This window comes from Pteropus alecto, unplaced genomic scaffold (genome assembly GCF_000325575.1).
Source record: "Pteropus alecto unplaced genomic scaffold, ASM32557v1 scaffold143, whole genome shotgun sequence".
Taxonomy (NCBI): domain Eukaryota; kingdom Metazoa; phylum Chordata; class Mammalia; order Chiroptera; family Pteropodidae; genus Pteropus; species Pteropus alecto.
Genome location: NW_006434828.1, coordinates 2,597,479 through 2,613,348, shown reverse-complemented (window position 1 = coordinate 2,613,348; position 15,870 = coordinate 2,597,479). Strand labels below are relative to the sequence as shown.

The following is a 15,870-nucleotide window of genomic DNA, read 5'->3' as shown; positions in this document are numbered from 1 at the left end:
TTACAGTTCTATATTGAAATTCTCAATCCTGACATCTGTCTCTAAATCTGTTAGTTTTTGTGCAACAGATCACCTTCAAAACTTAGTAGCTTAAAACGATGGCCACCTATTTAGTCTACAGTTAGCAATGGGGTGGCCTCACGTGGGTGACTCTCCTCGTCTTGGTCGGGCTCGATCAGGCATCTATGGGCAGCTGCCAGGTGGGGCAGGTTGACTTGTAGAGCTATGCTAAGTTGTCACATGTTGAGGGGCAGCTGGCTGTAGCTACCCCCCTGTAGTCTCTCGTCCTCTAGCAGGTATCGGGCTTCTTCAAATTCCCTGCCACAAATTTCCAAGAGAGATCAGAGCGATCAAGGCGTCTTAAGGACTAGGCTCGGAAATGACACAACTTGTCAAAGCAAAAGGCCATGCAGGTTCAAGAGGGTGGGAGAACACTCCACTTCTTGATGGGAGGAACTTCAAAGTCCCATTGCAGAGGGGCATGGATACGGTGGGAGGCAGGAGGGACAATTACAGTCAGTTCTGCAAATACACATGCTTTCTGGAGCGTATCCGGTAACTTAAATAACTGGAGTCCCTGTGGGCAGTTGCTGCTATCTAGTGTTGAAGCTGGCTTTCAGTCCTGTGGTCTTCCTTCATTTATGATTAGTTATTTTCACTACGCACTCTTATTTGCAGAATAAACAGTATGTGCAAAAGTGTGGGTAGAAATAATGAGGCCTAAAACGATATTACTTTCTTCCCGAGAACTCTTACCTTTACCTCCTCTAGGTGTGTGGCAGAGCTGGTAACCCTGGAACATCTCAATGCCACTTAGGAATGACTTCTGAAGCTGAGTCAGAGCCCTCCAAGGGACTACCCAGTTCAGAGTTATTCCCAGAGCACAGTCCGTCGGGGACCCAACCCCGCAGCCCCAAGGCCCCAGTCCCCTGGCTCCGGTGCTGTCAGAAGGGTTCCCTAAGCTCCCAGCTGCCCCTCTGCAAAGAATGCTCGAGGAAAGTGGTCCCAAACAGTGGGCACATTTCCGAGGCTCGTCTTCCCTGTGGCTGGCCCAGAATCATCTTTCTCTTGATAGCTCTCCAGGGCACCTCAGGCAGATGTTCTTGATATTTATTCAGCTTTTCTAGGTGTTCTCCATGGAAAGCTGGCTTTAAGCACCCAGACAGCTCTAGCTGGAAACAAGTCCCCATCCACTATCTTGTATAAAGGGATTCCTCTAAGTCTGTGTGTGGTATCTGAACATAGAGCCTCGTATTCTTCGATATACCTTTCTTGAGGAGGTGGAGCTTCATACCCGAGTACGGACAGCGTGTAGTGACGCGCATCGATGCGCATCTGCCCAACAGGGCAGGAACACTGGCGTGTAACTCCTGAGGGTGGGGCACGACAACACTGCAGCTCCCACCGTGCCCTCTCTCTGCTGTCTCCTGCCAGCTGCCACCGCGTGAAGGAGCTGGAGTGGCCCTGTGGGAAGACCCACGTGGTGGCTCAGAGGCCTCGTGCCAACAGCCGTGTGAGTTCTGTGAGTCGAGCCTCCTGATGGCTAAAGCCCAGGCCAGCATCTTGACTGCAACATCATGAGGGTCCCTAAGCTGAAACCACCGTAAGCCACTTCTGAACCCTGGTCTGCAAACTATGAGGTAAACGTTAGGTCAGTTAAGTTTTGCGTAACTGGTTTTGCATTAATAATAAACTACTACAGTATGTTTGTTTTTTAATTTTATATTATTTTAAATTTACTGTTCTTTTTATTTGGAAAAAATGAAATCAATAGCTCAAATTTTAAGTAATAGTTAAATATAAAAGATATGACTGACTTACCTCTTATTGCTTCTTTTATTCCTAACGGGAAGTAGAGTTTTTCAAAACAGATGAAGTCATTTCCACAATAGTATTAATAGACAGGCCATTCAGGAAACCTTTATGATTTACTCTTACTTCCTGAAGAGCATCTATAACATGATCTCTGTGCAAGAGGGAAACACACATGGGCATCTATCCTTTCCAAAGGTAATGCATCCCAGACACGGCTAAGTTAGTGAGCTGACCGACATTTTTACATACGAATTTTACAGCCAGTTATAATATAATGGCGTTACCTGCTAACTTCTGGATGCAGTTCGGCCAGTCTCTTCATGATCTTAGTAAAGCTACGCAGGTTCAGTGTATTTGGAGGTATGAACTGAACAGGTGGGTCAGGTAATAATCTAGTAGACTCGATCTGTTTACAGTTCTTCTTGATACCCTAAAGCAGTATTTAAAAAGTTTTCTTAAAACTAGTCACCATTAGAGACAATCCAGCTTATTCGATTAAAATAAATTTTTAAATTATAATTACAGTGGTAAAATTATAATAGTAACTACAATAATTACAAATTGTAAAATCAAAATTCCTAAGAAATTTATTTTGATTTGAGATTATTTATACTGAGTAGATTTACTTGAGCTGTGTTTAGGACCACGTACTAAAAGAATGGCAAACACATTTCCTTACGGCACCAATAAAGTCTAGGCTATGTCTACATTAGCCTTTCTAAACCACAATCGCTCGTCGGAGCCACAGAACACAGAAAATGATGTTAACTAGTTTCTCAGTTTCTCCAAAGACAGGATGTGCCTAGTTCCATTCTAGATAGACAGGAGAGAGGTTAAAATTCATTATGTACACTGGATAGCTTAGGCTTAGGGCACGAAGGCTTAATTCTCTTACCCAACCTGACAAAGAAAAACTAGTCTACATGGTAGTTATAAGTATTCTACGTCTTATTTACTAAATATGTGATGAATACAAACTATATGCCCAGAACTGTACCACATGCTGCTGGTGGTGGGGGGAGCTAGTGATATAAAACAGAATGCCCTCCATTTGTGGACCTTATGATCCAGTTGAAGAGACAAAATTAAAATGATCGATTAATTACTATTATCCAGGCAAGTAGACTGCAGAGTGTATGAAACCACTGTAAATCCCATAAAAGTTCAACAAAGAGCTGAGACTTTAAAGCCTATTCAAAATCGTGCTAAGATATATAACACATTAGATCTGCGACATCGGAATATTACATATTTCACTTATCTGCTATTGCCTTGTCTCCTTCACTAGATTTAAGCTCTAAGTTTTTGTGTTTTGTGCATTGCTGCTTCCCCAGTGCCTAGAAGTGTACACAGTTGGTACGTAATAACTGTTTGTTAAAGAAATGAAACATGGGATACGCTAGTTTAGTGACAGCTGAAACCAGAGAGCATGACGTTTCCAAGCAAGAGCCACATTGTGGGTAAACGACTACGGCTACTATTTACTGAGTGCGTTCACCGCGGTAGACACAGTTCTAAGCGCTTTTCTATATTAAACTCATCGAAACCTCACAACAGTTGCAACTATTATCCCCGTGTTAAGATAAGGACACAGAGGTTATGTAACATGCTCGGTCATGTGATGAGTAGGTGGCAGAGCCGGTTAAGAATGTGTTATTCTTAATCTCTCACTATTCTGCCTCTCCGCTGTAGACAATATTTTCTAAATGAATAAATATAATGAATAAATGACGACAATCCAAGAAAAATAAAGGTGACAGGAAATTGCTGGAAAGGTAAAAGAACATGAGAGCACAGTTCAGCAGAGCCAGTAAAAGGAACCTCTCTATCCACATCCTCTAACGTACTCCTGCCCTGGCCCGTGGGGCCCTATTTATACCACAGAAGCTCCCTTCCCTCTGCCAACTCCATGGCCCACTGCCCCAGCCGACGGCAGGGAGAGTGCTGGCACCTGAACTAACGAACACCGAAGTCACAGGCTGAGTCAGTGAGGGTCCCACTCTAAAGAATGAGGAATTGGAACACAGAGCAAATGAGTGAGTCCAATGACGGGAGTTTCACTGAAAAATGCTGTCGAGTTCAAAGGAACCAAAATAAAGCTGAATGGAAGAGGAGGAAAGGCACGAGCAGACAGGGAAAGCCAACGTGCAGAGAGGCGGAAGGATCGAGCACCCAGGGCTGCAGAGGCAGGAAACCACGTCCCCTTCATGACGGGGGCGGGGGACGCCACCGTCCTCAGATCTCCAGGTCAGGCCCCCACGTAGCCCGATAGCACATTTCCTTCTTTCCTACAGTGGACTGAAGCTACGTACCAAGAAATTCATCCTAAACACGAAGCGTTGCGGAGACGAAAAGAGAAGAGGTTCGAGAAAGGGGTGATCAAGCGTCAAACAGACCGGATGGTCAGAAAGCAGGCAGATGGGCGAAAGATCAATACGAAGGTCACCGGTGACAATGGAAAGAGCAATTAAAATTTTAGAGACTAAGTCAGATTATCAGCATGAAGAAGACAAACAAAGAAATCAAGGCACTGGATACAAACTTGTTTGGGAAGCTTGGCAGTAAAAACACGGGACAAATAGGGACGATAACTTCAAAAGAATGAGAAATCACGTGAAAATCTCGCCGGGGTCAGGAAGAGCTGTGCGTGAGAGAGGAGAGAGAGAGGCCTGCGGGGGGCGTGGAGTCACTGCAGGTGCGAAGGCACGCGGAAACTTCGAGAACGGAGTCACGGAAAGGGTGGGGTAAAGGGCACAGTCAGGAGAAATCTCTTTATCTTGTTCAACAAATATCTGTTCTTCCGTCCGTTTATTAAAAAGAGATTTGCTGTGATCTATAGATTAAGAATAATCCTGGTAAAACTCGAAGTAGGACTTTTTGGTAGATAGTGACAAGCTGAGTTATAAAATTTATACAGAAGAACAGAGAGACTAGAATAGCCAACTTTTGAAAAAGAAACGCTAGAGTACTCGTTTTATCTTATTTTAAGAGTTACTATAAAGCTACAATCATTAAGATAGTGTAGAATTGGTGGAAAGACAGATTGATGAAAGAGAACTGTCTAGAAATGGACCGACATGGACATGGTCAACTGATGTGACAAAGGTGCGAAGATAATTCATTGCAGACAGGACAGTCCTTTTAACAATGATGCTGGAGCAATTCCGTACGTAAAACAAAAACCAACACAGAAAAAATGAAACCCCCCACCTCGATCACACCTCACATTATAAAGAATTTCACTGAAAATCTCTGTGACCACGGGTTTCTTAAATAAAATACTAAAAGCACAAGTTAAAAAGGAAAAAAACTGATAAATGGTACTTTGTCCGATTTAAAAACTCCTGCTCTGAAAAAAGACACTATGAAAAGACTGAAGACGAAGCGCAGGCTACGAAAGAGTCTGCACATCACTGTCCATCCGCCCAAGAATTTACATTCAGAACATACAAACTTCCAAAACTCAGTAATAAGAAAAAACAGCCCAATAAAATGGTTAGAATATGAACAGGAATGAATTGTTGATGAACCAAACACCACAGATCAGTCTCAAATGCACGAAGGTAAGTGGAAGAAGCCAGACTAATAAGGCTACATACTATTCCATCACATGACATTCTGGAAAGGGCGAAATGATAAAAGAGCCAAGCAGAAGAGAATGTTCTGGAAAAAGGGACTGCTCTGTATCCTGACTGGTGGTTACATGCCCATATGCGTTTGTGTGAACACACAGACCCCAAAAAGGATGAATTTCACTACACGTAAACTTGTAAAAAGTCGATGGACGCCGACCGGGCCCGGGCGTCTCGCTGAGCCGTGGAGAGAGAACAAGGCAACTTCACCATTTCCCATGTGGTGTTTCAAACCTCAGTGAGGTAAAGGTGAGGGTGCATGTGACGAAAATGATTAAATGTTATGATGTCGACAATTATGAGATAAGGTGAAGCTGTGATAAAGAGATCGATGGAGTACTGTCCGAGAAGAAAGACGCAAAAACACTGCAAAGCCCTGGCAAAGAACCTAGCGAAACGGAGGAGAGTTTTCTGTAGCTGGGCCTACGAAGATCTACACCCCGCAGGAGCAACCGGGGCCGCGCACCACAGGTCAGAGTGGATCTCGGGTTAAAATCATTCAGACTGACGTTCTCATTCCCACTCCGAGATGGCTGTTTGACTTATTTGTTCTACAAAGTTACTTACTGCAATAGATCATTTAAGGGATCTATCAAGAAAACTAACCTTCTGGTCAAAATGGACAAACTCACTGTCTTGCTCAGATCCTGGCTGCCTCGGCCTAGTTCTGGGCAATCTAGAAACGAAGGAAGCCACGTTGACTTCTTTGCTGGCGCTTTTCTCCGAATTATTCAAACTACCTCTATTTCCATTTTTAGAGGAAAGTGGTGATGTATATTCTCCAGGAGTCTTAACAAGCCGCACATTTACTGATTTTCCATTTATTTCTATCCCATTCATTTCTTTCACAGCCATCTTTGCATCATGGTTTTTTTTTAAAGCGAGAGATGCATATCTAAAATATAAAAGCAGAAAAAAAAGCGTATGCTCATAAATGACTTTAAGAAAATTAAACACCTATTTTTAATAAATTTCAACCTCAACTACAAAAGGAATGTTTTCTTAATTGATAAAGATTTTAACATCTGAAATAAACAGTTATTATGTTTAGTGACGAAGCAGGAAAGGCATTTCCACTGAGCTAGTGCCATTACTCTGAGAGTTTTGAATGTTCTGGCAATGTCACAAAACAGAAAGTAGCAACATACATATGACTGACTATATGTAGATGATACAGCTATCTACCTAAAAACATGAAAACATCTACTGAGAAGTAATTACAATAAAAAATAACAAAACAAAAATCTCTGAGCACCTGCTACATGCCAGGCTTTATTCCCACCGCCTTATTTATTTAACCAATAAGCAATACTGTGAAGGTACAGATATCTTGTAGATAGAGTCTGAAGTACAGAAAGGTTAAGTGATTTGCCCAAATTTATTCAGCAAGCTACTATGGAGCCAGGGCTCAGCCCAAGCCATTTAGCTGTGCACTCACTCTCGTCGCTGATGCTCTCTGCCGCCCTAGGAAACTCCCCCAGGTGTCATTAGTGACAAGCTAAAAGGTATAATGAGACGAAGATCTGAAGGAGCACAGTCCCAACTCACGACTGAAGCCACCTGTCGATGTGTGTATCTCTACGAGACTGGGAGACTCCCATGCGTACGGCCCTGACTATAGCACCGCGTGGCTGACATCCAGGACAGACCCTCTGGCACACAGCAGATACCTAGTGAATGTGTAGTTACTGAATTTGGAAACATACCTGTAATTAGTAGAAGAGTCATAAATTGAAATGTCAGAAACTTGGTATTTCTGAAAATGAAACCTTAAATCAGCCTAAAAGAAGAGAAATAAAAGTTGGTAAGAGGTAGAAAAAAACAAAAAACAAATAATTGAAATACAAACACTTAATAGATCTAAAAATGAAGCTCAAAGTATACATCCTGGCATACCTCAGATACTGAAGGGCAGAGACCACCAACATGTATCAAATAACCTTTATCTCTTCGTAAGGGTTCGACATGCCTTATTTCTGCTACAGAAAAAGATAATATACAATAGTGGATGACCATTATTGTAACAAGAGTTTTAAAAGAAAATGTGAAAATTGTTATTTTATTTTATTTTTACTATCATAAGGCTTATTATAAAGTCACTAGCAATTATTAGCTCTAGATTGAAGACCAAGAGCCTGGAATATAGTTTTAAGATTTCTGGGCCTTAAACATATCTTCTTAAAATCAAAGAGGCTGGATTGGTTGACAGTAAGTCTCTCGTAGATCAAAAATGGATCACCTAATATTGATCTTGTTGCTCAAAAATAACACCTAAACAGAGTAACCAATTACATCATAACTAAGAAAGTGTCTGCCGTCTATCTCTGGTTCAGAGAAGTGCTATCTTAGACGCTGGTGAACGCGAGAGCCTAACCACCGCCCCCACCCCATACACACACGCTAATGCCGGCTAGGGCTCTCAATGTACATTCCTTTGCTGGGGAAAATCACGCCAAGGAAACCTTTAAGTCGGACGAATATCAACAGCAGGCACATAGCTTCTTGGTAATGGTAATAGCACATAAAAGAAAGGAGAAGGAACAAATAACTTTAGAGAGCTACTTTGGAAATCACAAGTATCAGGATTATATTTTTTTTCAATTGATAAAAAGACTGCATTTTCACAGTCTCTATTTTGAAGAGCACCTGGTCTGAAATAAAAAAGGATTCACTATCAGACCTATACCTGGCACCCCGGGGATACATAATACATATTTGTTGAATGAATTCTTAAAGTGGCTTTTATTTATATGTTTTATAATTTTTATATAATGGGATACTTGTAACTTTTATTTTTTTATTACATGACAACAATAGCCTAACCCTTACTGAGTTACACAAAGCACTTTATATACATCATCTCATGTAAGTCTCATGACCACTCTGTGAGGTACAATTGCTACCATTTCCATTTTCCAGGTAACGACATTGAGGCCCCAGGAGTTTAGGTCACAAATCTGGTCATGTGATGGTGTTGGAATTCAGGCAGAATCCTTCAACTCTAGACGATAACACCTAACTTTCTCCATTAACTTCGATTAACTTGCTAATCTCTTTGGTTTATAATGTGCTCTATGGAGGAAACAAGGAAACTAAATATTTATATTGATAATTTACATTTTTACGTTAGGGTGAGAAGGGAGCGAGGGCTACAGTAGAGTAGAAAGGGCGGTGAATGAGAATCGAGACGCGTCCATCCTGCCCGTCACCTCACCTTGCGCTAGCTCTAGTTCAGTACGATACGTCTACAACACACCCCGTGGCTGAACGCTGTGCCTGGCACTGGGGACAGGCAGTGAACAAACGTGAAAAGACACCTGACCCGAGCTGACGTGTTTAGTGGGAAGGCAGTCTACATAGCAAACAAATAAAACACGCAGCACGTGGTGAGTCACATGGAGGAAGACGCAAGGAGGAAAGTCACAGTAAAACTGGAGGATTTGCCATTCATTTTAAAACCGTACGTGAGTATTAAATATGTGCATAAAATACATCAAAGAATGGTAAAAAATACTGATAGTGGTTCTTGCATGCTAGAGATACTTCAGGTAATTTTAATTTTCTTATACTTCACTATTTATTTAAAAATCTTAACAAGCATTATTTATAAGAGTAGGAAAAAACAATAAACCACTGCTATCATGTAACATAAAAGAAAAATCCTCATAAGTATTCCGGAGAAAGTAGAAGACAATAGCAGAATATCATCAGAAATGACAGAAGGGCAATAATTAGACACTAGAGGACAGTTCCACGATTTTCAGTGATTCAGAACTACCTAAAGATGAAAACGTCCTGCAACCGACCAAGCTGCTTTCATCTGTCAGGCCAGCTTGCTCAAGGGACCTGGGGAGCTTGTTCTGAAACGAACATTTTAAATGGATTGACTCTTTTAAAAAATTGACCTCCAAATGGCTAATTTTCTCATTTTTTCTATTTATAAAGAAAAGCCACAAACAGGAATAAAAGATTAAAACAGCTCGGTCACTCCCAGGAACACAGACGACAAGAAGCACTGCTGTACGAATGAGTCAGGTAAGGGTTTCTGAGTCAACTGTTCAGGACTCACCTAGAGCACACTTCGCATCCCCTCCATCCTGTTCTGTTTGATTCCCTTGTATTCCTGAGACGTCAACGCCTGTCAGGTTCTCCTTAGCATCAAACCAGTCTTCACTTACTTCCTGATTATTTTTGCAGTCTGAGAAATTGAACACAAGTAGCTATGAATTATGTAATACCCCTCTGAGAAGTTATCTAAAAAGCTTCTCAGAATGAATCAACATGACAATTACTAATTTTATGTATAAATTTAAAAATAAATATTAGCAAAAGAAGAGAATTAAATGAAGCATAAAGATTCTCTGAGAAGGGATTTTCAGCAGTCCTTGAATAAAAAGTGCTTTTCGGTCTGCATGATCTGTTTTCCACTTTTGCTTTAATTAACACTGATTCCTGGCCTTACTTTTCTGACTCTTAAATTATCCTTTATCAAAGACACTCACCTTTCTATACAGACTAACAGTAAATGTTTTTAAAAAGGGATTAAGCAGTACTGCATCTATGTCATTAAAAATTGAATTAATGATCTTTTTGGAATGATAATCTCTTTTCATAGAGGACAAAACCAAAAATATTACACACAATTTAGAGATAAAAATTGGACAGAATAATTTTCAGACTGGAAAATGTGACCCAGAAGAAAAGCCTGTATTATTTTTTGGCATTATCAGATATATTAAATAACCTTAAAGATGTCAAGTACATGCAAAAAGAACATAATATTCATAATCAGAATGTTGCCATTCAGTCAATTAAAAATATTTTTCTGATTTACTGAACGGGCACTGGGGATATCTTAAACCTTATGATTTGTTTTCTGGCAATGACACAAGACATTTTTATACTGACCTTTATCATCAAGTTTCAGTTGACTAAAGCATACATCTATATCATCATTTTTTAAACCATCTTCCTTGGGTGACGTACCTTGTTCAGGTTGACCAGTGTTGGATAATAAAGATAGCTGAGGATTAAAATAATAAAAACAGCGATAATAAGTAAGGACTACCAGTTCTGGTGCCCTTACTGTGTGACAGGCACTCTTCACTGGCATCGTCTCCCAACGAGGCTATGATAGCGAAACCATGACCCACCCGAATTCACAGGTGAGCAAACTGAACCTAAGTGACTTGTTGCTTTAGGTCTGTCACACAATTAGCAAGAATTAGAATTGGAACCCAGTCTGTGTATACTGACTACATGCTAACACTGCCATTATTTAGCAAAGCGTGGCATATACACACAATAGACAGAATTCGGATGATTTTTGGAGGTGTACGTATAAGTATTTTTCATATTAAGATTTAGCAGTTATATATTTAATGTGTGCTTATATATATATGTTTTATATTTATGGTTAGTAATATTTCTTTCCCATATGTAATAGTTTGTTAGTCTTTACATGTAAGTTTATTTAAAAAGAATTGTTTAAAGAAAAATACAGAGCAAATAACATTATAGGTAATATATGGCTATGGAAAATTGTGAAGATGGCACACAGATAATTAACACTTAGAAACACTACACTACACTAGCTTTAATGCAAAACCTATTAATTTAATGAGATATATATTAAAATGTAATCCTATCTTAAAATACTGTTTTATAGCCAAAGCTGATTATAAAAATGATAACTGCATCTTGTACTTTTAAAAAATAATTTATTGTTCTCCCCAAATAAGCAGGTTACACATACCAGTGCTATCATTACAGTAATGAAAAACAACCACTCCAGAACATTATGTGATTCAATGGACAAGTTGTGTAAGTAAATTATGAAAGGAATTTGAGGATATAAAAATCTGGTTTCAGATCTGTTAATTCTTTGTGGATAACTGAGGTTTTTCTTTTAAAGAGCAGAACAATGTAATACATAAATTGTTAAAGTAATTTATTTCTAATCATTTATATTAATAGAAAAGAATATAAATCAATCAAGTATTTCGTTTTTGGCTTTGGAATGCATCTTATTATATAAGACTACCCAAATAATATAACCTTGGGGTTAAAAATCAAAGCCAGAAAGTAGGAATAAGCACCAACTATCCTACCCCATTGCCTCACTTGATAATGGAATATAACATGTTTCTGTATGACTTCACGATCTGCAGAGTGCTTTTCCATAGATTGTCACGGGACACACATTTCCTTGGGGACTAAGGGAGTTCAAGAAAACCTATGAAAGACATTTTAAAACTACTTTCATCATTTCGATAAAAGAGGAATTAAAATTTTGCCCTTTTTGCCCTGACTAAAATGAGTAAGATATTACTTTACTCTATCTCCCGAGATGAATTTTCTAAGATATTAGTTTTTAACACTGGATCAATGTGATGGTGGCCTTAAGTCATAGGCTGCCTGAGCCAGTCCAGGTTTACATTGGTTGTCATGGTGAGTTATTAGCATTACCATCTTTCATCCTCAGAAGTCTCCTGGTTTGATGACAAACTATATGGTTCTTCTGCTTAACATATGTTACTGATGTCTGTTTGACCAGGTCATTATTTGCCTTCTAACCAGCTAGGGCACAGAGTAAGTTGGCTGAGTGAAAAGAAGGATGTGAGAACTTCTACAAATTATAATATACTTTGCTTAAGCCATAAAATCAAAGATTCCCACTGATGAACTATTAAAAAAAAAATCTCACTTGAGGCAGTGTCTTCGTTAGGCTTGAAGAAACACCAGCATCACGTGTACTTTGATTATCTAGTTCAGAATCTGCTCCTGAAAAGCTAAAGAGATAAACATTTTATTAGAGAATTTATCGATGTTCTAAATAAGGGCCAAAACAGAAAACTTAAAGTTAACTCAAGCAATTTTTAAGATCTAATGAATTCTAAATTAGATGAAACCATAACTTACACATGTGATTCTTTTTTCATCAGCTGAAAAGACAGTGAAGAAAAATCTTTTAGTTTAAAATGTTTTATATAAATGAAGTAAAAATTTTGTTCCTAAAATGTAAATAAATACGTACCCTAGAAACAAAAGTAGCGAATGCAGATAATAATTTTGATTCTACTGACAGTGGGGGCAGTTCTTCCAGTGGTATGCCTTTGTTTATTTTTTCTTTCAAACTCATGTATCTAACTTTCAAGTCTCCCAAAACAGACAGCAGTGCTGACCCCAATTCCTTCTTAGTAGAATTACTTGATAAATTCCTGTTTAAAAGTTAAGTTCACAAAACTGATTTAGGCCCGAGTCATCCATTTAACTCTAATATTATACTATACACTTAGTTCTAAGTACCAGATCTTTAAAATTTTTTTCTTTGAATGTTTAGTAAAAGAAAATGAACCACAGAAGATGTATTTTTCTAGGGACAGTACCAGCGATCCTCCATACATAAGCCAGAGAGAATGTGATGGAATGTCATGCGAAATGCTACAACTGACTTCATCTGTGCTTGGTCTTTATAAGAAACATCGAATCTAACTTTTTACTGGATTCGTTATCCCAACATGGACTACTGCCTCTCCATGAAATTCAAATGTATTACTTTTTAAAATCTAGGTACGATCTACCTCTCGTTTTGCCCTTCACAAATGAAAATTAAAGAAATTATCTAGAATAAATTTAAAGCTGGTGATAGATTTCTAAGAAGACAGATTTAAAACTAACAATCACCTATTTAATCCTTCCCTGTTTTCCACGACCAGTTTGTAGATGTCGCTGCAGTGGTGCTGACACATCTGGTAGTGAACATCTACGAGGTGCAGCTCTGCTTGGACGGCTCTCTGCGTTACGCTCCGACAGCACGTGGATGGCACATTCTCCTCCATCGCTCGAGAAGGCTGCGGTTCCCTTTAAAGGGAAGCTTGGATTAGGTGAGATGCCCAACATCTTTCTGTGTTACTGACATATCTCTAGAAATAGGTTTTAAGTTTCTTAGATTTCCCTGTTACGTTTAAATCAGTTTCCACCAAGCATGGAAAGGCTGCAGGTACAGCTGCAGAAAACAAAGACGGCAAGAGTCAAAGCTAAATATATTCTTTCTAGAAGTCAAGGAAGTAAATAATTCTCAAGCTCACACTTTCTTTTACAAAAAAAAAAGGATTCCAAAGTAAACTACTGATATTATTTATCCAGAATCAACAGGTTTCAACCTGAATTGAGCTTTGCTCAACATTTTTTTCAAGTTATAAGCATTCCGGACAGAAACTGTTCTTTAATGTGTTATCCTTTTAAAGAAAATAGACATAATTTACATTTTTCTTAATAATTATGGGTCATTATTATAAGGAAGTATTTTGCTGTTATATCACAAAGCCCTAAATCACTGCATTTTTTGAAACAGTTCTTGCTATTATTAGTTGCCACCTCCAGCTGTTCTCAATACTTCTGCCTCTGTAAAGCAACACTTCCAAAGGACTGGATACTGAATTGAACGCTTAGAAGAAATGAAGGAGGAAGGGAAAACTAAATGACCTCAGAGCATGAAAATGAATCTGGCTTCTCAGAGACTTCCCTTTCCTCTTCCCTCCCCCGCCTCTTGGTTCTCCATTGTATTCTGAATTATAAGGGTATATAATAAAGGCAAAGTAAATTATACAATGAATTAATATCAAGATTAAAATACCCCAGTGAAAGTAGCTCTTTACTATTTTCCAAAGGTGCTATTTTGTTTTGATCTTGAGAGCGATCAAATGAAAGACAATTGAGTAATTAAATCAGTATGGATTTGGGTTGAATAAATAAAGATGCCATAAATTTTAAAGAAATTATTGAGGCCCAGATCTCAACAAGTGGAAAAGCTTTAAAGTTGTATATTATCCTAATATTTATCTGTTTGAAGGCAAATGGCCAAAGCAGATGATTCGTTAACGTCCCTTTAAACTATTATTCTACATGGGGAAGTACCCTACAAAAAAGCAAATTACTATTCTGATTTTTTTCCCCACATGCATCTACAAGCTTATATATCTAACTTACCTCTCAGGATGTTCCTTTAAGTCTGTAATAGAAAATGTTTTTCTTAATTCCAGGGAATCCTGCAAAGATGATTTAAAATCAGATTAGAAATATATGGCAAACACCACGTGTTCTATCTGGAGTTCCAAACTGGTACCAGTCTCTAATGGACTTCGTGGCAATAGCTGCCACCAGGAAAGGGCAGGGCTGGCAGCAACCTATGCACCTTTTTCCTCAGTCCAGCAATTCTCACAAAAGCCTTAGGAACCCCTGCTAAAACGCAATGGACCAAAACATTTACACGAAGATAACGCTGCCTCTTCATAAAGTCAAATAAAATTCTATTATTAATCGCACTGGTTTTACCTTATTTAGGAAATTCCTATCAGGGGTTAAACTGTCAACTGAGAGAGATTTCCCTAGTGATCCTTTTGTCATAGCCATCCGTGTATGTTCGCCGTCCTGACTGTGTGACCAATCTGTATGACAAGCCACACTTCGTTGTTTCTCACTTTGCCACTCGCCAGGCCGTTTTTTATTCATCATCGTTATCTCTGTGTTGCTTGACGTAGAAACCATGGAAGGTCTTGCACTCGTCGCTCTGCTGGTTGTGAAACAAGCCCGAAAATCAGTGCTAACGTCCACCGTCTGATTGACCGTGACGACACACTTGCCCGCGCCTGGCTCTGACTCAGAGTATGTTTCCTCCACACTGTGAAAGCATGTTTTATTTGTGGCACTGGCGTCGGCAACTTTCAGGGAGCTCTCTTCTCTCACTGCCTGATCACCTCTGACTCGAATCCTTGGCAGAGCAACAGAAAGATCCAAGGCTGAGTTAGGAGTGTTTTGTAGGCTTCTATAACGTGAATATCCACAGGCAGAAATTACCGAGTCATCAAAAATAGAGGTCCAGGAAGTCGGGCAGTCTTCACAAGGTTGTAGAAACGCCTCTAAAGCTTTGTTCTGTGGTGGTGTGCTAGGGTTTTCAAGGTGTAATATTTCGTTCACAACAATTGCATCTCCACAAAAATCTTTAGTTTCAATTACTTCAGATTTCATTTTGCCAGTAGAAAATTTAGTTTTTAATGCTTTCTGAGGGTTCACGAAACCACTCTTAGATTGAGATTCCTGGTTTTCGGGGGGACTGCTCCTTAGTATAATTTCATCAAATACCATGTGGTACAGCAAACTGGTCTCTTGTTCCTTCCCCTCTGCATGCTTTGGTTCCTGAGAGTCTCTTAATGTAACAGAATTCGGGAATTTGGAGACATGAGGTGAATCTTCTTGTCCACAACCATCGATTGAATCTGAAGAGAAGCTAGAACTACTTTCCAAGGTAACATGATTAACTTCTAGATTGCTAGCATACTTAACTTCATAACCTGAATTTCTTAATCCAGCAACTTCCAGGTTAGATATGTTTAATGTTTTTGTTCGGTCAACAGATAAATGG

At 39.3% G+C, this 15,870-nt stretch overlaps 1 protein-coding gene across 1 annotated transcript in view; it reads right to left on the bottom strand.

Annotated features, from left to right (window-relative positions):
- Positions 1-236: 236 nt before the first annotated feature.
- The window catches only part of RBM44 (RNA binding motif protein 44), an 18,996-nt gene continuing 3,362 nt past the window's right edge, over positions 237-15,870 (bottom strand). The window contains 16 exon segments of the mRNA XM_025045426.1: positions 237-318; positions 1,268-1,370; positions 1,848-1,966; positions 2,100-2,245; positions 5,140-5,162; positions 6,080-6,342; positions 7,154-7,227; positions 7,344-7,423; positions 9,517-9,645; positions 10,356-10,470; positions 12,154-12,238; positions 12,369-12,391; positions 12,484-12,667; positions 13,134-13,310; positions 14,439-14,497; positions 14,784-15,870. The exon segment at positions 14,784-15,870 is cut by the window's right edge and continues 51 nt beyond it. Of these exon segments, the coding sequence (XP_024901194.1) occupies positions 237-318; positions 1,268-1,370; positions 1,848-1,966; positions 2,100-2,245; positions 5,140-5,162; positions 6,080-6,342; positions 7,154-7,227; positions 7,344-7,423; positions 9,517-9,645; positions 10,356-10,470; positions 12,154-12,238; positions 12,369-12,391; positions 12,484-12,667; positions 13,134-13,310; positions 14,439-14,497; positions 14,784-15,870 (2,749 nt within the window).